This window comes from Salvelinus fontinalis, unplaced genomic scaffold (genome assembly GCF_029448725.1).
Source record: "Salvelinus fontinalis isolate EN_2023a unplaced genomic scaffold, ASM2944872v1 scaffold_0204, whole genome shotgun sequence".
Lineage (NCBI taxonomy): Eukaryota > Metazoa > Chordata > Actinopteri > Salmoniformes > Salmonidae > Salvelinus > Salvelinus fontinalis.
Window position 1 is genome coordinate 167,225 of NW_026600413.1, and position 22,956 is coordinate 190,180.

General features: G+C 41.9%; 2 protein-coding genes across 2 annotated transcripts; both read left to right on the forward strand.

The window, feature by feature from the left end:
• Nucleotides 1-15,347: 15,347 nt before the first annotated feature.
• apoc2 (apolipoprotein C-II) lies at nucleotides 15,348-18,713 on the forward strand. Its single transcript, XM_055912737.1, has 4 exons — nucleotides 15,348-15,404; nucleotides 16,263-16,325; nucleotides 17,900-18,098; nucleotides 18,200-18,713. The coding sequence occupies exons 2-4, from the start codon at nucleotides 16,277-16,279 to the stop codon at nucleotides 18,285-18,287; spliced, it is 336 nt and encodes a 111-aa protein (XP_055768712.1). The 5' UTR covers nucleotides 15,348-15,404; nucleotides 16,263-16,276; the 3' UTR covers nucleotides 18,288-18,713.
• A 1,612-nt stretch (nucleotides 18,714-20,325) lies between these two features.
• On the forward strand, nucleotides 20,326-22,121 carry LOC129844691 (trypsinogen-like protein 3). Its single transcript, XM_055912736.1, has 5 exons — nucleotides 20,326-20,428; nucleotides 20,843-21,017; nucleotides 21,196-21,452; nucleotides 21,563-21,696; nucleotides 21,900-22,121. Exons 1-5 carry the CDS (start codon nucleotides 20,386-20,388, stop codon nucleotides 22,083-22,085), a joined length of 795 nt encoding a protein of 264 aa, XP_055768711.1. The 5' UTR covers nucleotides 20,326-20,385; the 3' UTR covers nucleotides 22,086-22,121.
• The last annotated feature ends 835 nt before the right edge of the window (nucleotides 22,122-22,956 follow it).

The window sequence follows — 22,956 nt, forward strand, 5'->3', positions numbered from 1 at the left end:
TCAGAAAGCAATCCAAGTGATAATCTGGATGCATTGCATCACCTGTCTCAAGTGCAATGGACTTTGTGTAGGCGAACAAGTGTGTGGATGTTTGTCCTATAGGTACAGTGGGTTCTGGTGTGTCTGGTGCGTGGGTGTGTGTGCGTGCGTGCGTGTGTTCCTGTAGGTGTTTGTGTGCCTGCGTACCTGTGTGCATACTCATTAGATGACGTTTGTTTACTCTCCTCACTATATCATGGTGTCTACTTGTCCAGATTGCTTTACAGACAACTCAGCCACCAAAGGAGACTGTCATTTAATTCACTGGGATCTGTACACCCACTACAACAGGAGGTCATCTTTTTCTCTCTCTCTTCTCAACTTTTATAGATATATTATTTCAATGCTCTAGTATCTCTAAAAATATAAATGTATTAATGTATACATTTATTTTCTCATGCATTTTAAGCATCTTCCTTTCCTATCAGATATAAACAGGTCAACAGTTTCATTGATGCCTGATCAGAAAGGTGTGATTTTGAGTCTAATAAATAGACAGGCATTGCATTTAACTTCATCTAAATAATGCATATAAATTCCTAGTGTTTGTCTTTTTCTTTCAGAAATGAACGGAAAATTGGCATTAGCCTTAGTGCTTGCACTCCAAGGTAAGACCTAGAACCTGCAACACACACCCTGCAGAACTCAAACCAGATTTGTGTTTTTTCATCAGAAATGAATGCTTATAGGTACCTTCATGTGCGTGTAACATATCGTTTACTGTTCTCAGATGATTCATTCATAGATTTTAGATGTGTATGAAAATGTTCGTTTTTTGGCAAAAACGCTGTTTATCCATTGTTTAGATGGAATGGAAGGTTCGTATCCTGTATATTTTACTGTGATATGTGGTTGTCTCACCTAGTTAGCTTAAGATGGATAAGAGCATCTGGTAAATGACAGAAATGTAAAATATAAACGTTTTACATACAGATCTCATATTACTGTGTTGAATATTGTTTTGTAAAAAAATAATTACCGTATATTGATGTCACAAATGTATAATTTCTACAGTTCTTTATAAACAATGTAGCTATTTGGCACATTTGACTGTGTAAAACCTAGCTGTAATACAACTTCTTTCTGTGAGAGAGGCGGATATATAGCATTTTGCTAAAAAAAAAACGTGATTAATTGTCTCTGAAATGAAACCCTTGTGATATTTTAAACAAAGACATGGCTGTCATTGAACAACCCCATGCCATGATTACATAGTGACAAAAACTATCTCTTCCATAATGTCTTTAAACAATAAAGGCAAATTTACCAACATTTATGAAAATGGATATATAGCGTTCATTCCAGCCATTCATACAACAGAAGGTAACAGCTACCTTTGACCTGCAGCGGTGAACATGTCAGTGACAGTGAGAGAATATGTCAGCAACAGGAATCCATGGCACAGTTAGTTGTATGTTTATCTGAGAGGTGAAAGGCCTTGAACTGTGATGGACTTGTGGAGGTGATAGACCGACTACGTTGAGCAGTGACACTATGGGCATCAGACACCACTGCTACACAATCTGCAGGGGTAAGAGAGACCTCAGACGTCAGGTTGAAATGGCCTTTGATTATTTCAGCCGAGTTTACTCATCATGAGAGCGATCAAACCAAGTGACCAAACTATCTCCATTACACAGACACTAAATCAACCTTACTCACACACACTGCATGGTTATGCGAAGCATTTTAATATATTAGGGCTATTTTGTGGCTATAGTTAGTCCAGTGGTTTTAGATACTCTATAACAGCAGTCAATCAAGTCAAGCAAGTGCAATGAATTAATAAAAACTATCTCTTCCGTCTCCCCTCCAGTCTCTGTGTGCCTGTGTCAAGTACCAGAGCCAGACAAGGAGCTGGTGGAGAAGTATGAGACCATGAAGTCTGTGTTCTACAAGAGGCTGATGAACGCCTACAGCAAGGTGCAGGCTGCTGTGGGGCCCATGACTGAGAGCCTGGGCCAGGGCCAGGGCCAGGCTGCCAAAGACTACATCGAGGAGCTGCAGGGTAACCCGAAATTCCTGAGCGTTGTCAAGATCGGAACGTGAGTGCCCCACCGCGACACAACCAAGTTAACTTGACGCATCGATCCAGACCCTGCATTGAGTCAGTCTGTCGATGTCCTTCTGTTCTTCTGTCTATCTGTCCATAACTTTGAAATAGGATTTCAAATGATTATAGGATCTTAGATGCTGGCCCCTCATGCCTATCAACATGTTACCTAGATATTTTACCATTCTTTATTGGACGTTAACCACTGGACACATCAGAACTTAAAATACAATTTAAGGTATTTCAATTACATTTCATTACATTTCAAAACAAGTATTCAGATCATCTTTATTTAAAAAAACAAGTAGTTGGAAATACACTTGGAAAGTATTTGAAATGACTGAAATACACTGGCTCAGATACACTCCCATGCATTTAACCCAGGTATTTGAAATACTTTCAAATACAATTTGGAAGACTATTTGTTTTAGTTTTCTCAAATATCCATTCAAATACTCAAATAAAAGTACTTGTTTTGGGCTGAGTATTTCAGAATACTCAATACACAGATATAAAAATAATACTACTAAAATACACATGTATTTGAACCCAAGTCTGGGACACATAGGATGGCTGTTAACCTATGACACACTGACATCTCCTCCTGTCTCTGTGTGTGTGTTGTCCAGTGGTCTGGCCCAGGAAGCAGCACCCTTGGTGGACAAGGCCCGTATGGCCGGCCTGGGTCTGTACGGACACTATGTGCGCCCCCATGTCGGCACCTACCTGGACGAGGCCATCACCTCCATCAAGGTTTACCTCGACAAAGTCCTACCCGCCGAGGAATGAGCCCTAGATAGCCTCCGTCGCATCGGACCACCCCACACGCTTGTACCTTTCCACACAGGGCTCCGTTTTAGCTGTGTTTCTGATACATGTATTAAATGCTAGAGGGGGGAAATACCTGAAGGTGATTGAGAAGAGAAATGCACAATGCAAAACACATCCCTCCCGTTTTCTATGTCAACACATTCCTAGACATGACTGTTCAAGTGAAAGAAAGGTCAAAGCATGGTAGATAGGAAGATTGACATCTCGAAAGAGATTTAACATTCATTCAACATTGTGCATGTATATAACTACGTGTTTGATACTCTAACGGGAGTTTGTGTGTGTGTGTGTGTTTGTGTTCAATAAAGATCTGAAAGTTGAAACTCTCGACTGATACTTGTGCATCATGTTTAATTAGGGTATTTGGTGCAGAAACATTTTCACTCATCCATATGAATAATAATATCATGAACCAGATTTTTCTATAAATACCACAAGTGAGAAATGTTGATCAAACTGCTTAATTGTTTAATTATTAAGAAGTTATGGATAGCACTTTATTTTAGGGTAAAGAAATTATGTACTTATTATTATGATTCATTATTTAAGAGTTACATGGTAAATACACAATAACAACCTATCAAAACATATGTTTCTTTGGAATTCATTAAAACAAGCACCATTTTGGTACAAAGTGGTTAAAGCTGCATTTTGAGATTTTAACACACACAACAAAACTGTAGCCCGTCACTTGTTTTGATTGAGAACAGAACAGAACAGAACAGAGGAGAGCAGAACAGAACAGGCCAGAACAGATGAGAACAGGACAGAACATGACAGAACAGTTGAGAACAGGACAGAACAGGCCAGAACAGATGAGAACAGGACAGAACATGACAGAACAGTTGAGAACAGGACAGAACAGGCCAGAACAGATGAGAACAGGACAGAACATGACAGAACAGTTGAGAACAGGACAGAACAGGCCAGAACAGATGAGAACAGGACAGATGTCAACAGGACAGAACAGATGAGAACAGGACAGATGGAAAAGGACAGATGTAAACAGGACAGATTAAAACAGGACAGAACATGACAGAACAGATGTGAACAGGACAGATGAGAAAAGGACAGATGTGAACAGGACAGATGCGAAAAGGACAGATGACAACAGGACAGATGCGAAAAGGACAGATGACAACAGGACAGATGGGAAAAGGACAGATGTAAACAGGACAGATTAAAACAGGACAGAACATGACAGAACAGAGGAGAACAGGACAGATGGTAAAAGGACAGATGTGAACAGGACAGATGAGAAAAGGACAGATGTGAACAGGACAGATGAGAACAGGACAGATGAGAAAAGGACAGATGTGAACAGGACAGATGTGAACAGGACAGATGAGAAAAGGACAGATGTGAACAGGACAGATGAGAAAAGGACAGATGTGAACAGGACAGATGAGAAAAGGACAGATGTGAACAGGACAGATGGGAACAGGACAGATCAGAGGAGAACAGGACAGATGAGAAAAGGACAGATGTAAACAGGACAGATGAGAACAGGACAGAACAGAGGAGAACAGGACAGATGAGAAAAGGACAGATGTGAACAGGACAGATGAGAACAGGACAGATGACAACAGGACAGATGACAACAGGACAGATGACAACAGGACAGATGACAACAGGACAGATGAGAAAAGGACAGATGTGAACAGGACAGATGAGAAAAGGACAGATGTGAACAGGACAGATGAGAACAGGACAGATGACAACAGGACAGATGACAACAGGACAGATGACAACAGGACAGATGAGAACAGGACAGAACAGAGGAGAACAGGACAGATGAGAAAAGGACAGATGACAACAGGACAGATGACAACAGGACAGATGACAACAGGACAGATGACAACAGGACAGATGACAACAGGACAGATGACAACCAGACAGATGAGAACAGGACAGATGACAACAGGACAGATGACAACAGGACAGGTGACAACAGGACAGATGACAACAGGACAGATGCAACAGGACAGATGACAACAGGACAGATGAAAACAGGACAGATGACAACAGGACAGATGAGAACAGGACAGAACAGAGGAGAACAGGACAGATGAGAACAGGACAGATGAGAACAGGACAGATGACAACAGGACAGATGAGAACAGGACAGATGAGAACAGGACAGAACAGAGGAGAACAGGACAGATGAGAACAGGACAGATGAAAAGGGACAGATGTGAACAGGACAGATGAGAACAGGACAGAACAGAGGAGAACAGGACAGATGAGAAAAGGACAGATGTAAACAGGACAGATGAGAACAGGACAGAACTTGACAGGACAGATGATAATACCCATAGTAACAGAGGGTATACTACATACTTTGAGATTTTTGTAAAAAAAATAACATTTTTTTAATGTCAAAGTGATTTACAAATGTTCCCTCAGTTTACCACCACTACCATGCCTACCAGAGACTTGTGTGCCAATGTGTGATCCATACTGACAGTAGGGTTGGGAGATTTTAAGATTGCATCTTCTATTGACGATATTTGACAACCATTGACGATGGTGACGACATCGTAATGTCACAAACGATTAGCATTTTTAAATTTGACTGCACCTCCAGAGTCCGGCAGCTGACAACAGCGCAGTGGAGTGAGCACACAGCAGGGTGACATGCCAAATGGCCCATTCCCTATTTGCCATGGCAAAATACATTTCAATACATATGCGATAGGTAGACTATTAACATAATGCAAGAGACCAATGTAGATACACACAATACCACATAATGTCAAAAGTGGAGTTAGGTTTGTAAACATTTTTACAAATGAATAAAAAATGAAAAGCTGAAATATCTTAAGCATTCAAACCCTTTGTTATGCAAGACAAAATAAGTTCAGGAGTAAATTGTGTAGGCCAATGACACAACATCTAATTGAATACATTTCGAATTCAGGCTGTAACATAACAAAATGTGGAAAAAGTCAAGGAGTGTGAATACTTTCTGAAGGCACTGTATAGGCTTGACGGAGTTTGAGCTCAGAAAGTTGACTAGAGATAGAACAAACAATTAAAAGATAGACTAATCAAATATATAAATGAAACAAACCTGGTACGTTTCTGCTTTACTTGACCAAAGTATAGGCAAAATAAATTGTTAGGTCGGAAAATCCCTCCTTGCAAACCAAACAGCCAGTAATATAGGCCTACACATAGGCCACTGTCAATAAAAGTTGCAGTAAATGTTACTTTGATCAAGTTCAACTTGTAAACTATCGAACTGTAAAAATACTAAATATACAATCAGATAAAACAAATTAATATTTATAACATTCTTTATAACACTTAAAAACGAATAAATGAATAGGCCTATCAGAATATGCCTTTAACCTATAGAACTGTACAAATCCTAAATATTGGCCTTAAAGTTTGAAAATATATAAGGTATCCTAAACAAAATAAATATAAAAATGACCTAAATGAATGCAAAAAAACCTGTGTGAATAGGTCATTCAAGGTTTGCCAGAATATTTTTTTTATTTCGAACAAAATGAGTCTTGATTTGAATTTAGGCTACAATATAAAATTACATTTAAAATAAAGTGCAATGAGGAACCATCAGGTAGTGTATTTTTTTTTACCATGTGTTAGGCCTATGTGAAGGTTTCTAGTAAGGAACACCATTATGTTCATCCAGAACAGCGAACTCAGCAAGATGATGGACTTGTAAATGTTGACAGAGGTTTGTCCATACTTTGCCCTGATTATCTTTTTGCATACTCTGCAAGTGACCGGTCAGGTCTGCTGGCTCACATTAATTATTTGGCCTGTAACTGAAGAACTGCCAAACAGGCAAAGCATGGTAGTGGAGCCTGGTGGGGGCAGCATAATGCTGTGGGGATGTTTTTCATCGGCAGGGACGGGGAAACTGGTCAGAATTGAAGGAATGATGGATGGTGCTAAATACAGGGAAATTCTTGAGGGAAACCTGTTTCAGTCTTCCAGAGATTTGAGACTGGGAGGGAGGTTCACCTTCCAGCAGGACAATGACCCTAAGCATACTGCTAAAGCAACATTCGAGTGGTATAAGGGGAAACAGAACTCAACCCATTTCAGAATCTGTGGTATGACTTAAAGATGGCTGTACACCAGCGGAACCCATCCAACTTGAAGGAGCTGAAGCAGTTTTGTCTTGAAGAATGGGCAAAAATCCCAGTGGCTAGATGTGCCAAACTTATAGAGACATACCCCAAGAGACTTGCAGCTGTAATTGCTGCAAAAGGTGGCTCTACAAAGTATTTACTTTGAGGGGGTGAATAGTTATACACGCTCAAGTTTTCTGTTTCTTTGTCTTATTTCTTGTTTGTTTCACAATAAAAAATATTTTGCATTTTCAAATTGGTAGGCATGTTGTGTAAATCAAATGATACAAACCCCCAAAAAATCAATTTAAATTCCAGGTTGTAAGGCAACAAAATAGGAAAAATGCCAAGGGGGTTAATACTTTCGCAAGCCACTGTATGTGTATATTTATTTTGCAACGCTCGCACACGCAACGCGTCCGGTTTAGGCATGGTGTAATTAACAGGTATGTGTTCTTAAAAGTTAACTTGTGATATTTCTTTCCTTCTTAATGTATTTGAGCCAATCAGTTGTGTTGTGACAAGTTAGCGGCAGCGTAGCCTAGTGGTTAGAGTGTTGGACTAGAAACCGAAAGATTGCAAGATCAAATCCCCAAGCGGATAAGGTACAAATCTATCGTTCTGCCCCTGAACAAGGCAGTTAACCCACTGTTCCTAGGCTGTCATTGAAAATAAGAATTTGTTCTTAACTGACTTGCCTAGTTAAATAAAGGTTAAATAAGGTAGGGTTGGTATACAGAAGATATCCCTATTTGGTCCATATTATGGCAAGAAAAGCTAAAATAAGCAAAGAGAAATGACAGTCCATCATTATTTTAAGACAATAATTTTGAATGTTTCCTCAAGGGCAGTTGCAAAAACCATCAAGCACTATGATGAAACTGGCTCTCATGAGGACCGTCACAGGAAAGGAAGACCCAGAGTTACCTCTGCTGCAGAGGGTAAGTTCATTAGAGTTACCAGCTTCAGAAATTGCAGCCCAAATAAATGCTTCATAGAGTTGAAGTAACAGACACTGTGAAATATATTTTCAATAACAAAAAAATATTTTTTACAGCTGTTTAAAGCTGGTGGACCAAAACTGAAAGTTAAAGGCTCAAGCGCAAGTCTCCGCCATGGGATGAGGGGAAGGGAGATTTGTTTTGAATGTAGCCTAGTGCTGTTACAATTCATCTAGCACTAGGCTGCATTCAAAACAAATCTCCCTTTGAAACATTATCACTCCACTATTACTGCAGATATATTATGGACATTTTCTGAAATTACAATGCAAATATTAAATAGAAAATCCTATGTGTATCACCTTTAAGTTGCTGTATAAAATATCTGACATTGTATACAAATTTGAACTTCGTTGTGCTTTTAAATGGTTGAATGCACAGTGATAACACATTTAGGTGACAACTAAACCAAAAATCTCACATTGATTTTCCGTCGGAATTTGGTTGTGCTTTTAGATTGTTGATATCACAGTGAAAACACATTGGGATTTCAGCAAACATTTTGCTGTATTTTTAGTCGGTGAAAATAGGTTGTAATTTCATTGATTAACGAAATGATGTGGGGATAGCATCTCCATTTTGACCCACTCTCTCTTGCTCTTGTCACGCCCTGACCGTAGAGATCCTTTTTATGTCTCTATTTTGATTGGTCAGGGCGTGAGTTTGGGTGGGCATTCTATGTCTGGTGTTCTATGTTGTCTATTTCTTTGTGTTTGGCCGTGTGTGGTTCTCAATCAGAGGCAGCTGTCTATCATTGTCTCTGATTGAGAACCATATTTACGTAGCCTGTTCTCCCACTTTGAGTTGTGGGTGATTATTTTCTGTTTAGTGTTTGTCGTCACCTTTCAGAAGTGTTCGTTTGTCGTTTTGTTCGTGTTCATATTTATTAAAGAAACGTATTTATGAATACTTACCACGCTGCACCTTGGTCCTCTTCTCCTTCTCCCGACGACAATTGTTACAGCTCTCTTCATCAACACCTGAACGGAGGAGTGAACTTTGACTTTGACTCAGTCGACACATCCCCACTCAAATATACACTACCATTCAAAAGTTTGTGGTCACTTAGAAATGTCCTTGTTTTTGAAAGAAAAGCACATTTTTTGTCCATTAAAATAACATCTAATTGATCAGAAATACAGTGTAGACATTGTCAATGTTGGAAATGACTATTGTAGCTGGAAATGGCAGATTTTTAATGGAATAACTACATAGGCGTACAGAGGCCTATTATTAGCAACCATATCTCAGACTGGCCAATAAAAAGAAAAGATTAAGATGGGCAAAAGAACACAGACACTGGACAGAGGAACTCTGCTTAGAAGAGCAACATCCCGGAGTCGCCTCTTCACTGTTGACGTTGAGACTGGTGTTTTATGGGTACTATTTAATGAAGCTGCCAGTTGAGGTGTCTGTTTCTCAAACTAGACACTCTAATGTACTTGTCCTCTTGCTCAGTTGTGCACCAGGGCCTCCCACTCCTCTTTCTATTCTGGTTAGAGTCAGTTCGCGCTGTTCTGTGAAGGGAGTAGTACACAGCGTTGTACGAGATCTTCAGTTTCTTGACAATTTCTAGAATGGAATAGCCTTCATTTCTCAGAAGAAGAATAGACTGATGAGTTTCAGAAGAAAGATCTTTGTTTCTGGACATTTTGAGCCTGTAATCGAACCCACAAATGCTAATGCTCCAGATACTCAACTAGTCTAAAGAAGGCCAGTTTTATTGCTTCTTTAATCAGAACAACAGTTATCAGCTGTGCTGACATAATTGCAAAAGGGTTTTCTAATGATCAATTAGCCTTTTAAAATTATAAACTTAGATTAGCTAACACAACGTGCCATTGGAACACAGGAATGATGGTTGCTGATAATGGGCCTCTGTACGTCTATGTAGATATTCCATAAAAAATCTGCCGTTTCCAGCCACAATAGTCATTTACAACATTAACAATGTCTACACTGTATTTCAGATCAATTGTATGTTATTTTAATGGACATTTATTTTTTGCTTTTCTTTCAAAAACATGGACATTTCTATTTGACCCCAAACTTTTGAACTGTAGTGTACATACATGCTAGCTCACTGCTTCCTCTCAGCTACTGCCTGCTATTCATTCCTGTCACCCAGTACGGAGAGGAGAAACAGTGAGAACAGCCATATTCGTTGGTTATCCATCTGTTGGTACACCATCTTTTAGTTCCCCATATTTTGGTTCACCATGTTTTGGTAAATTTGCATATACTCCAGAATGTTATGAAGAGTGATCAGATGAATTGCAATTAATTGCAAAGTCCCTCTTTGCCATGCAAATGAACTGAATCCCCAAAAAACATTTCCACTGCATTTCAGCCCTGCCACAAAAAGACCAGCTGACATCATGTCAGTGATTCTCACGTTAACACAAGTGTGAGTGTTGACGAGGACAAGGCTGGAGATCACTCTGTCATGCTGATTGAGTTTGAATAACAGACTAGAAGCTTCAAAAGGAGGGTGGTGCTTGGAATCATTGTTCTTCCTCTGTCTATCATGGTTACATGCAAGGAAACACGTGCCATCATCATTGCTTTGCACAAAAAGGGCTTCGCAGGCAAGGATATTGCTGCCAGTAAGATTGCACCTAAATCAACCATTTATTGGATCATCAAGAACTTCAAGGAGAGTGGTTCAATTGTTGTGAAGAAGGCTTCAGGGCGCCCAAGAAAGTCCAGCAAGCGCCAGGACCGTCTCCTAAAGTTGATTCAGCTGCGGGATCGGGGCACCACCAGTACAGAGTTGCTCAGGAATGGCAGCAGGCAGGTGTGAGTGCATCTGCACGCACAGTGAGGCAAAGACTTTGGAGGATGGCCTGGTGTCAAGAAGGGCAGCAAAGAAGCCACTTCTCTCCAGGAAAAACATCAGGGACAGACTGATATTCTGCAAAAGGTACAGGGATTGGACTGCTGAGGACTGGGGTAAAGTCATTTTCTCTGATGAATCCCCTTTCCGATTGTTTGAGGCATCCTGGATAAAAGTTTGTCCGGAGAAGACAAGGTGAGTGCTACCGTCAGTCCTGTGTCATGCCAACAGTAAAGCATCCTGAGACCATTCATGTGTGGGGTTGCTTCTCAGCCAAGGGAGTGGGCTCACTCACATTTTGGCCTAAGAACACAGTCATGAATAAAGAATGGTACCAACACATCCTCCGAGAGCAACTTCTCCCAACCATCCAGGAACAGTTTGGTGACGAACAATGCCTTTTCCAGCATGATGGAGCACCTTGCCATAAGGCAAAAGTGATAACTAAGTGGCTAGGGGAACAAAACATCGATATTTTGGATCCATGGTCAGGAAACTCCCCAGACCTTAATCACATTGAGAACTTGTGGTCAATCCTCAAAAGGCGGGTGGACAAACAAAACCCCACAAATTCTGACAAACTCCAAGCATTGATTATGCAAGAATGGGCTGCCATCAGTCAGGATGTGGCCCAGAAGTTGATTGACAGCATGCCAGGGAGGATTGCAGAGGTCTTGAAAAAGAAGGGTCAACACTGCAAATATTGACTCTTTGCATCAACTTCATGTAATTGTCAATAAAAGCCTTTGACACTTATGAAATGCTTGTAATTATACTTCAGTATTCCATAGTAACATCTGACAAAAATATCTAAAGACACTGAGGCAACAGACTTCGTGAAAATGAATATTTGTGTCATTCTCAAAACTTTTGGCTACGACTGTACACAGTCAAGATCCTTACAGACAGACTGACTTACTGGTGGTGTTCCAGGTTGTCTTTTTTTGCAGTCTCACTGTGCATTCCAGAAGGTTTCAATGTCATATTAGTGTGGTTCCTGAAACGTAAAAACTTCTCCAGTCTGAAAGAAATACCACCTGGAGCGGCACCATCGACTGACTGACAGTCTGACCAACCAACCAATTTGAGCCGGCTAAATGTAGACTTTCACACACACTTTGAATCTCTAACCCTCCCCTCTCTTCCACGGATGCTCAGGGCATCCGTTTGCCGAGGCAAGCTGAGGAAGGTGAGGCTCCAGAAGAGGTAGCTGAGGAGCGTGAGGCTCCAGAAGAGGTAGCTGAGGAGCGTGAGGCTCCAGAAGAGGTAGCTGAGGAGCGTGAGGCTCCAGAAGAGGTAGCTGAGGAGCGTGAGGCTCCAGAAGAGGTAGCTGAGGAGCGTGAGGCTCCAGAAGAGGTAGCTGAGGAGCGTGAGGCTCCAGAAGAGGTAGCTGAGGAGCGTGAGGCTCCAGAAGAGGTAGCTGAGGAGCGTCAGGCTCCAGAAGAGGTAGCTGAGGAGCGTGAGGCTCGAGAAGAGGTAGCTGAGGAGCGTGAGGCTCCAGAAGAGGTAGCTGAGGAGCGTGAGGCTCGAGAAGAGGTAGCTGAGGAGCGTGAGGCTCCAGAAGAGGTAGCTGAGGAGCGTGAGGCTCCAGAAGAGGTAGCTGAGGAGCGTGAGGCTCCAGAAGAGGTAGCTGAGGAACGTGAGGCTCCAGAAGATGTAGCTGAGGAACGTGAGGCTCCAGAAGAGGTAGCTGAGGAGCGTGAGGCTCCAGAAGAGGTAGCTGAGGAGCGTGAGGCTCCAGAAGAGGTAGCTGAGGAGCGTGAGGCTCCAGAAGAGGTAGCTGAGGAGCGTGAGGCTCCAGAAGAGGTAGCTGAGGAGCGTGAGGCTCCAGAAGAGGTAGCTGAGGAGCGTGCGGCTGAGGAGGCTGTGGTTGAGGAACCGGCCCCGGTGGCTGATGTTGCTCATTTATTTTCCATGTGTCTGTGTGTCCATCAGGAATGCCTACATTGACACCACCATGGCGGTGAGCACCTACTCTGGCATCCTGCAGGAACAGGTTTACCATATCTTACACCAACAGTAAATATAATTCCTTGCTTACCTCTGCATCTTCAAAGTCCCTTGGTGAGGAGACTGTCGTAGCTGTGGGCCCCTACTCTCTTTAGGCTCACCTCAGACTGCACACAGAACCTTACCATTATGAATGAAGGAAAGAGCCCTAGTGTTTCACCACAGGAAACCCAGTTGGCCAGAAACACATGTCCAATTATAGTGGCACCCAGTGGTGCAGTCAACTCAAATGACTGTGACGTCAGACTTCAGGCACATCTGGAACAGTTTGAAATACTGTGTTATTTTATGTCAACAAAGTATCTTGAAATAAAAACATGAATAGCAGGAAAACAGTAGACCCTATGTGTTTCTTGAGGAGCATGATTCAGTTGTATGAGTCTGTATGACCTGTTTGTTCAGTTGTGTATTATTAGACAAAGTTGTGTAATGTAGGATATGTTCATGCATATCTCCCAGATTTGTATGATGAACATTACAGGCCAGTACAGAATAGTACAGAACAGAACAGTCCAGAACAGAATAGTACAGAACAGTCCAGTCCAGAACAGGACAGTCCAGAACAGTCCAGTACAGAACAGAACAGTCCAGAACAGAATAGTACAGAACAGTCCAGTCCAGAACAGAATAGTACATAACAGTCCAGAACAAAACAGTCCAGAACAGAACAGAACAGTCAAGAACAGAATAGTCCAGAACAGAATAGTACAGTCCAAAACAGTCCAGAACAGAAAAGTCCAGAACCGAACAGAACAGTCCAGAACAGTACAGAATAGTAGAGTAGAGTACAGAAGAGGGATATAACAATATGTTTCCTGAACTGGGCAACTTAGTCACACAAGTCCAACACGTTTTTCCCACTACCAGAGAGAAATACAGCAGACATACAGTGTGGGTGGTCAATCACAAAGTGCAAATATTACATGTCTGCTTTTGCTGCCCTGTTTCACTGCACCCTCTTGCCAGGTCGCTACGTAGCTGAATATGTTCTTCATAACCTACTTGGCTAAATAAAGGGCCTCAATTAATAATTAAATAAATAAGACATATACACCAATTAAAATATGTTTAATGAGTTCGATCTTCAATCTCACTCCAAAAGCTAATTCCGTGCCAAACAGATTGGATAATGATCAAGGGCACAACCCTCCCTATTCAACCAATGATCAGTGAGAAGGGATATGGTCAGGAGGTTTTTGCTTTAGTGCTACAGATAATCTAAGAAAACGTGCATTACTCTGTCCTTGTCTGTTCCCTTGCTATGTCAACTCATTTATTGATACCTTCTATTCAGTCAACGCTTTTACCCGACAGATCTCAAAGTGATTGACAAATGTCAAGACATTAGATGCATACCAGCCTGTCCCTTCAGTTTATCACCACCACCACCTACCAGAGACCTGGTCATATTGACAGGGCACAAAACAACCTGTCATAGTGACAGGACACAAAACAACCTGACGTGTGACAGGGAATCAGGTGACTGGAGTGTTTACACAGCACTAAATTTATTAAACAAAGAAGGGAAAAAAATCTTTCAATACTAAGACAAAGTTCAGTATTTCACAACTTAATGTTGAGTTTGCAGTGTCAGTTAAAAGAACTGAAGCACGGATGACAGTTTCTTCTGGCCCATAGAGGAAACATCTAACAACAAGTTGGAAATAAATACTGAACTCCCTCATTGTACCAATCAAGTCTAACACGGGAAATGTAACGTAATACTGGAAATGTGCAATCATACTTTATTGTAAAATCACTTGACCTCACACACACAGCCAGGACAGGTTATTAAGAGGATTTCTTAGCTAAAAGATCATGGCAGATTCATCACAATACACCTGAAGATTTGAATGATGCAGTTTAAACAGCTCACAGCTACAGCACTGGGCTTCACATTAGATATTCAGTGATACAGATCATGCTGCCCCACCATTCACTTTCACTGGTAGTGAGTCATTGACCGATAGTTTACCAGCACCACTTGGTGAATCTTTGTCTTAGTTTACCAGTACCATTTGAGTGCAGTGGGGTCTGTGCTAACCTGTAGTAACCAGACCGACGGACGTGTCAATGGTGATCTAGACTTAGGACTGTGTGCTTAGGCATGGGAGGGGGGGGTTGTAATATGAACTCTACTGACTTAATAAAGACCAATAAAAATCAACCAGTCTCCAATGAAAACCAATCATCAATCAGGATAACTTGTCCTGTTACATTTTAGTACACCTATCTGGATTGGCAAATACACAGAATCCCCTACACTAAACTCAAATGATACTAAATCAACAAATTATGAACATGTTACTGTCATAGCATCTCCATCTTTGACCCTGTCTGTCCTCTCACTTTCTTTATCACATACACAAACACCTGAACAGTGGGTGTTTATCTCAGAGGAGTGCACTTTGGCTCAGAGAACGACAAGTCAACACATCCCCACTCATATATATACAGGCTAGCTCACCGCCGCCTCTCAGCTACTGCCTGCTATTCATTACTGTCACCCAGTACGGAGAGGAGAAACAGTGAGTACAGCCATGTTCGTTTGGTTCACCCTGTTTTGGTTCACCATCTTTTGGTTCACCCTCTTTTGGTTTGCCATTTTTTAGTTCACCATCTTTTACTTCACCATCTTCTTTAGGTTCACACATCTGTATGGAGAAAAAGAAAAGGGTGCACGTCATGATAATATCACTGTTATAAGGTGTTGTAGATGGGTATTGGGTGGGTAAGATGGGTATTACACGTCTGTCTCCAGACTGTTGGACAAAACACTCTCTGGGAGAGATCAAGTAGAGGGTATTGAGAGGGGTTTCAACTGAACGGAATAACTAAATAAATTATAGCATGTCTATACAGATGTAGGACCTTAATTTGATCCAGGAAATGAGCAGGAAAGAGCAGGAAATGCAAACTTGTAGTATATTCAAGATTTAAAAAGGCTTCTAAAGTTTGCAATTTAACATTTCAGACTTGATTTGCTAACCAAAAATGTATCAACCCCCTACAAAAATGGCCATTAATTATAATAATATTATAATTATTATTTCCTGTTTCTCCAGGATTATTTTCCTGCTGTGAGAAACTGGTCAAAGTAAGATCCTGCATCTGTATGTGGTCTGCTGCATCATAGTGTGACACAAACCCAGAAAAATGATAGTTTCATTGTCATTAAAAACATTGCCAACCCCAGAATAGCCTTACCATAGTCATTGGGCACATGTTAAAAGACATGTTTGAGATAAAATAGAAGAGATTAGATCAGCCTGAGATGAGATAAGGCTAAGAGCAAGGCTGAAAAGGAAGAGGAAATTATGCCGACTAGTGGACAAGTTGATGAATGGTTTGTCTGATCCTCACCAAGATGTTTGCTTTGCACACAGATCTGAGTGACATCATGAACAAGCTTCTGATCATCACTGTGCTTGTCACTCTTCTGGGCCTCAGTAAGTACACAGTCAAGACCCTGACTGACTGATTGACTGACTAACTGACTGACTAACTGACTGACTAACTGACTGACTGACTGACCGACTGACTGACTGACTGACTAACTAACTAACTGACTGACTAACTGACTGACTGACTGACTGACTAACTGACTGACTGACTAACTGACTAACTGACTAACTAACTGACTGACTGACTGACTGACTGAGTGACTAACTGACTGACCGACTGACCGACTGACTGACTGACTGACTGACTGACTGACTGACTGACCGACTGACCGACTAACTGACTGACTGACTGACTGACTAACTGACTAACTGACTGACTGACTGACTGACTGACTGACTGACTGACTAACTAACTGACTGACTGACTGACTGACTGACTGACTGACTAACTGACTGACTGACTGACTGACTAACTGACTGACTGACTGACTGACTGACTGACTAACTGACTGACTGACTGACTGACTAACTGGCTTACTAACTGACTGACTGACAGACTGACTGACTGACTGACTAACTGACTGACTAACTGACTGACTAACTGACTGACTGACTGACTAACTGACTGACTGACTGACTGACTAACTGGCTGACTAACTGACTGACTGACTGACTGACTAACTGACTGACTGACTGACTGACTGACTGACTGACTAACTGACTGACTAACTGACTGACTGACTGACTGACTGACCGACCGACTAACTGACTGACTAACTGACTGACTAACTGACTGACTGACTGACTGACTGACTAACTGACTGACTAACTGACTGACTAACTGACTGACTAACTAACTAACTAACTGACTGACTGACTGACTGACTGACTAACTGACTGACTGACTAACTGTCTGACTACCTGACTGACTAACTGACTGACTGACTGACTAACTGACTGACTAACTGACTGACTGACTAACTGACTGACTGACTAACTGACTGACTGACTAACTGACTGACTAACTGACTGACTGACTGACTAACTGACTGACTAACTGACTGACTAACTGACTAACTAACTGACTAACTGTCTGACTACCTGACTGACTAACTGACTGACTGACTGACTAACTGACTGACTAACTGACTGACTAACTGACTGACTGACTAACTAACTGACTGACTGACTGACTGACTAACTGACTGACTAACTGACTGACTGACTAACTAACTGACTAACTGACTAACTGACTAACGGACTAACTGACTGACTGACTGACTGACTGACTAACTAACTAACTGACTGATTGATTGACTGACTGACTGACTAACTGACTGACTGACTAACTGTCTGACTAACTGACTGACATACTGGTGGTGTTCCAGGTTGTCTTTTATGCAGTCTCACTGGGCATCCCAGAAGGTTGCTTTATCATAATAGCATTTCGCTACACCTACAATAACATCTGCTAATTTTGTGTATGCGACCAATAAAATTGTATTTTATTTGAAACATTAAACACTCCAGATAAGAGCACCTCGAGCGGCAATAATGACTGACTGACAGACTGACCAACCAACCATTTTGACCCTCTAACCCTAACCCTCCCCTTCTAGGTGCTCAGGGCCTCCGTCTGCCTAGACAAGCTGAGGGTACGCCTGAGGAACCGGTTGCAGATGTTGCCGAGGCTGATGGAGAGCAGGGAACCCTGGAAAAGCTGACCAGCGCCGCCAAGAGCTACTACGAAACATCCATCAGCACCGCCTCTAGCTGGCTGGACAGCATCGATGGCCTGAAGCTGAAGGAGAAGGCCAAGTAAGACAGACACGCACACACACACACACACAAGAACAGAACAGCAGGTCAAGATAGCAGGCTGACAGTTAATGCACTGTCCATGTGTCTGTGTCCATCAGGAATGCCCTCAGTGACACCACCGTGGCGGTGATCACTTACGCTGGCATCCTGCAGGACCAGGTCTACCACATCTTATACCAACAGTAAAGACCCTTCCTTGTTTCCCTCTGTGTCCCCAACGTCCTCAAAATGCCTTGGTGAGGAGAGTGTCGCAGCTGTGGGCCTCTACTCTCTCATCCTGGAGCCTCTGATCAGCTTCACCAGACCTCCAACCCTCGTGACGTCCCCCTGGAGTCTGTGTAGATTGAAATACAGTATTATTTTATGTCAACATTTTACGTTTCAATCATTTAGCAGACGCTCTTATCCAGAACAACTTACAGTTAGTGCATTCATCTAAAGATAGCTAGGTGAGACAACCACATATCACAGTCGTAGGAAGTTAAAACATTTTATAGTAAAGTAGCTATCAGCAAGGTCAGTGAAAGTAGGGAAATACTTTTTTAAATGTTATTTTTAATGTCAACGTATCTTGAAATAAAACATGCGTTTGTAGAAAACCAGTAAACCCTATGTGTTTCTTCAGGGGCATTATTCATATGAGTCAGTACGATCATTGTACTTAGTGTTTTATTATCAGACAAAGTTGAGAGACGTAGGATATGTTCATGCATATCTCCCACAGGTTTGTGATGTCAATATGGTTGTGTGTACATCATGTCTCAGAGTTTACAATATGGACAATATGGAGTCTCACAATGCCTACTGTACATAACTATCACCTAACACTGAGTCAACTGCCTCTCCTCTGAATATAGAGGAAAAAGAAAACACTGATTCCTGTGACTGTTTCTGACAGACACATTCTCAACCAGAGCTTGAGTTTCTACATGAGTGGAAATAAAGGGTGTCCTTTGGGTTTCTGATCTCAGAAAGGTTCAAAGTGAGCTATTCATGATCCTTTTGAAGCTGCAATGATAACAGACAGAAATAATACATTTTACCTTAAATATGACCATGTTCACTGAAGATGTAAGAGCCTGGAGCTACAAGACCACAGAGAAGAACATCTTGAACTGTTAGTTAACCTCTTTATAGGGTTGTGATACACTAGCAGGGATATGGCCAATCTGATGTAGCCTCAGTCTAAGATTCATTCAAACTGACTCAAAATGTATTCAAACTAAAGGTTTCTTCTGAGTACCTACATTTCCACATCATTTCCCCATCATGATTTCCCAATTCTCTCACAACTTTATCTGTCTCACAAGGCCACATTGTTGCCTTCTCTTAGTAATCAAACCACAGTTAATGAATAGCTTCACTTGATATTACTAAATGAGGGCACTGCACATTGATACAAGGGGTTACATAATAGTAGATCCCACTGAGTACTTTCATCACAGTGAAATATTAACTCTAAATGCTAGGAATTATATGAGTAGCCTTATCTCTCTTGTTTGTTTGTTTTTTTTCCAATGGTGACAGTAAAAGGACATGGCACCTGTACTACAAAGAACAACACATGTGTCTCATACTGAAGGGCCAACGTGTTTTAAATTAAAGGGCCTTAAGTTTTTTTGTTCAGTTTGTTTGTTTTTGCTTTGTTGTTTGTTGTTTTAATAATGTAAAAAATATAATACAATTTGCCATTTTTGACGTAAGTACAAATGTACAGTATATTTGTACTTACGTCAAAAATGGCAAATTGTATGCTCTTATACAGATGTAGGCTCTTCATTTCATCACCTTGCTGCAGGAGAGCTTGTTGTGTATTTGAGGTTTAAAAAGGCTCCTGAAGTATTTAATCTCCACCTAGAAATTTCAGACTTGATTTTCCCAGTATCAACCTTTACAAAAATGTCCATTGATTATAATGCACATAATAATCCACATGTTCTGTTGCTGCAGGATTGTTTTCTTGCTTTAGAAAACTGGCTGAAATTAAGATCCTACATCTGTATGTCCAATAAAATAAAAGTATATTACAAACACATCTGTAATTGACTGAATGGGGGCCTATAGTCACAGCATACCTATCCAGTCACAGCATACCTATCCAGTCACAGCATACCTATCCAGTCACAGCATACCTATCCAGTCACAGACATGAGAGAAGTGCCAGGAAAAGAAAGCACAGGTGCAGCCCAGGCAGTCAACTCCCAGAGATCTAAAGGCTAGAGGCACAGATACACAGGTATAAAGGAACCACAGACTAAACCCAGTCTCATACAGAGACCAAGACATGATGAAGCTGCTACTGCTGGCCTTGGCTTTGGGATGTGCAGGTAAGACTGTAATACACAGTATCTACAGCATCATGAGACAGTTATGCAGAATGATACCTTCTTTTAGGGACAGGTTAGGGAGGGAGATATATACGGCAGCGTAGCCTAGTGCGTTGGACTAGTAATCGTAAAGATTGCAAGATCAAATCCCCGAGCTGACAAGGTACAAATCTGTAGTTCTGCCACTGAACAATGCAGTTAACCCACTGTTCCTAGGCCGTCATTGAAAATAAGAATTTGTTCTTAACTGACTTGCCAAGTAAAATAAAATACACTGAGTGTACTGAACATTATGCTCTTTCCATGACATAGACTGACCGGGTGTATCTCAATATTAGGATGTGTTCTTAATGTGTTGTACACTCAGTCTTTACACTCATCTATACTACGACCATTTCTCTCTCTCTTATATAGCGAAGGTTCCAGTGAAGGAGGATGGAGCGGTGTTGCAGGAAGTTTGCCAACCCCACTCCAGACCCTGGCAGGTCTACCTGTGGAACACTAAGGTGGGCTGGTATGGGGAGGAAAGATGTAGTGGTGCCCTCATCAACGAGTGGTGGGTGCTTACCGCCTGGAACTGCTTTGTCGAGTAGGCATTCCCCCTTTTTTTCTTTCTTGAAATCAGTGTAAAATGCATGCAGCCCATATGTTCACCGAAAACAAACAAATATTTTTGTTAAACTCCACTCTACTCTATTCTACTCTACTACTCTACTCCTCCTCCTCCTCCTCCTCCTCCTCCTCCTCCTCCTCCTCCTCCTCCTCAGACCTGGCCACACTATGGTTTCTCTGGGGGAGCATGACCTGACAGTGGAGGAAGGGACAGAGCAACACATCTGGGTGGCCAGATATGTGCAGCACGGGCCGTACACACGAGGCCCCTCACACAGCCTGGCAATGGTGAAGCTGGCAGAGCCTGCCCGGTTCACTCAGCATGTCATGCCCGTAGCCCTACCCACACGCTGCACTCAGCTCCATGAGAAGTGTTTGGTCAGCGGCTGGGGCTCCACCGTACCGGGACAGGGTGAGTGGACCATAAAGCCAGGGGAGGGCTATATGCCTCAACCCAAATTAATGGAATAGATAAGCACCAAATAAACTCCCATGAGTCCCTATGTTTGTCCCTCCATACAGACGAGCCCAAACTAATCCTGAAGTGTGAAACACAGCGGGTCATTGATGACAAGATGTGCCAGACAGCCTTTCCTCTTTATTGGATTGAACATGCATTCTGTGCTAAAACCATCATCTCAACAGACAACTGCCTGGTCAGTACATCAACACAACAGTGCTTTGCAAACATTTAGATTTTTATCTCTGGCAATTGCATTGGAAATGTGTAAGAGAATATTATGATCAACGAGCTAATCAAGATTTTCCTTTGTACTTTAATTTCACTGTGCCACCATATTCTGAGAGTTCTCTATGTGTACTTTTAACCTCTCTCTCTTTCTCTCTTTCTCTTTCTCAGTCTGACCAGGGCAGTACTGTGGTGTGTGGGGGTGAGCTACAGGGGTTGTTCTGGTCCAGTTCTTCTGACGTTGGTTTGTACACCCGCCTGTGCCTGTACCTTGACTGGATCAGTGACATCATGAACACCCCTGATCCTACACCTGAACCTGCGTGGACCACCGCAGCAGCAGCTACAACATGGTGATTGAAAAGAAAAACAATAAAGTGATATGTACTGAAATGTTCTGTTCACCTGCCCCATTGATTCCATCATATCTGGCATGCGTTGTTTCAATTCCCCAGCAGAGGGCAACATAGACTAATAATACTGGCCTATCACAAACCTCTGAGAGATTTCTTGGCTATAACATGTCACACATTAACACATACATATTTTACCATGTAGAAAAATACTAAAGTCTGCAGGAAGTTTCATTTCTCAATTACTTAGTTTACTTCTCCGAACAATTGGAAGTGGACACCCCAAAGTGTCTTTCCTGAAGATAAATCCTCCAAACATGCAGTCGTTTGTCCTGGGATATGCAGTTATTTTGATCACCAGCAGACGGCAATGTAGACTAATAATAGTCCATTTGAGCACTAAAGCGCCACACAATCAATGTAGACACCGAATGAAAATAGGAGATAGAGGATTTTCAGAGCGAGAGAGAGAGAGAGAGAGAGATGATATGAGAGCAGGTGAAATGAGACTGCCATTCTTTGCAAGGTTTTTAATGAGTGTGTCTAGATCTGCGTGCAAGCTAAATATCACACTCTGACACACACACACACACACACACACACACACACACACACACACACACACACACACACACACACACACACACACACACACACACACACACACTGTATGACTGACAGCTGTGCCCACTGACACTCAGTCTAACACCGGAGCCACTTCACCATCTGTTCTCCACACTTTCCCCCTCCTTTCCCCTCTTTCCTCCATGTTCCCCCTTTCAGGTCCCCCTCCTCCTTCCCCTACCCTTTCCCTCCTGCTTTCCTCTAGCTTTCAGAGATCTCTGACTCTTTCCATTTTTTTTGTCTTTCCTACA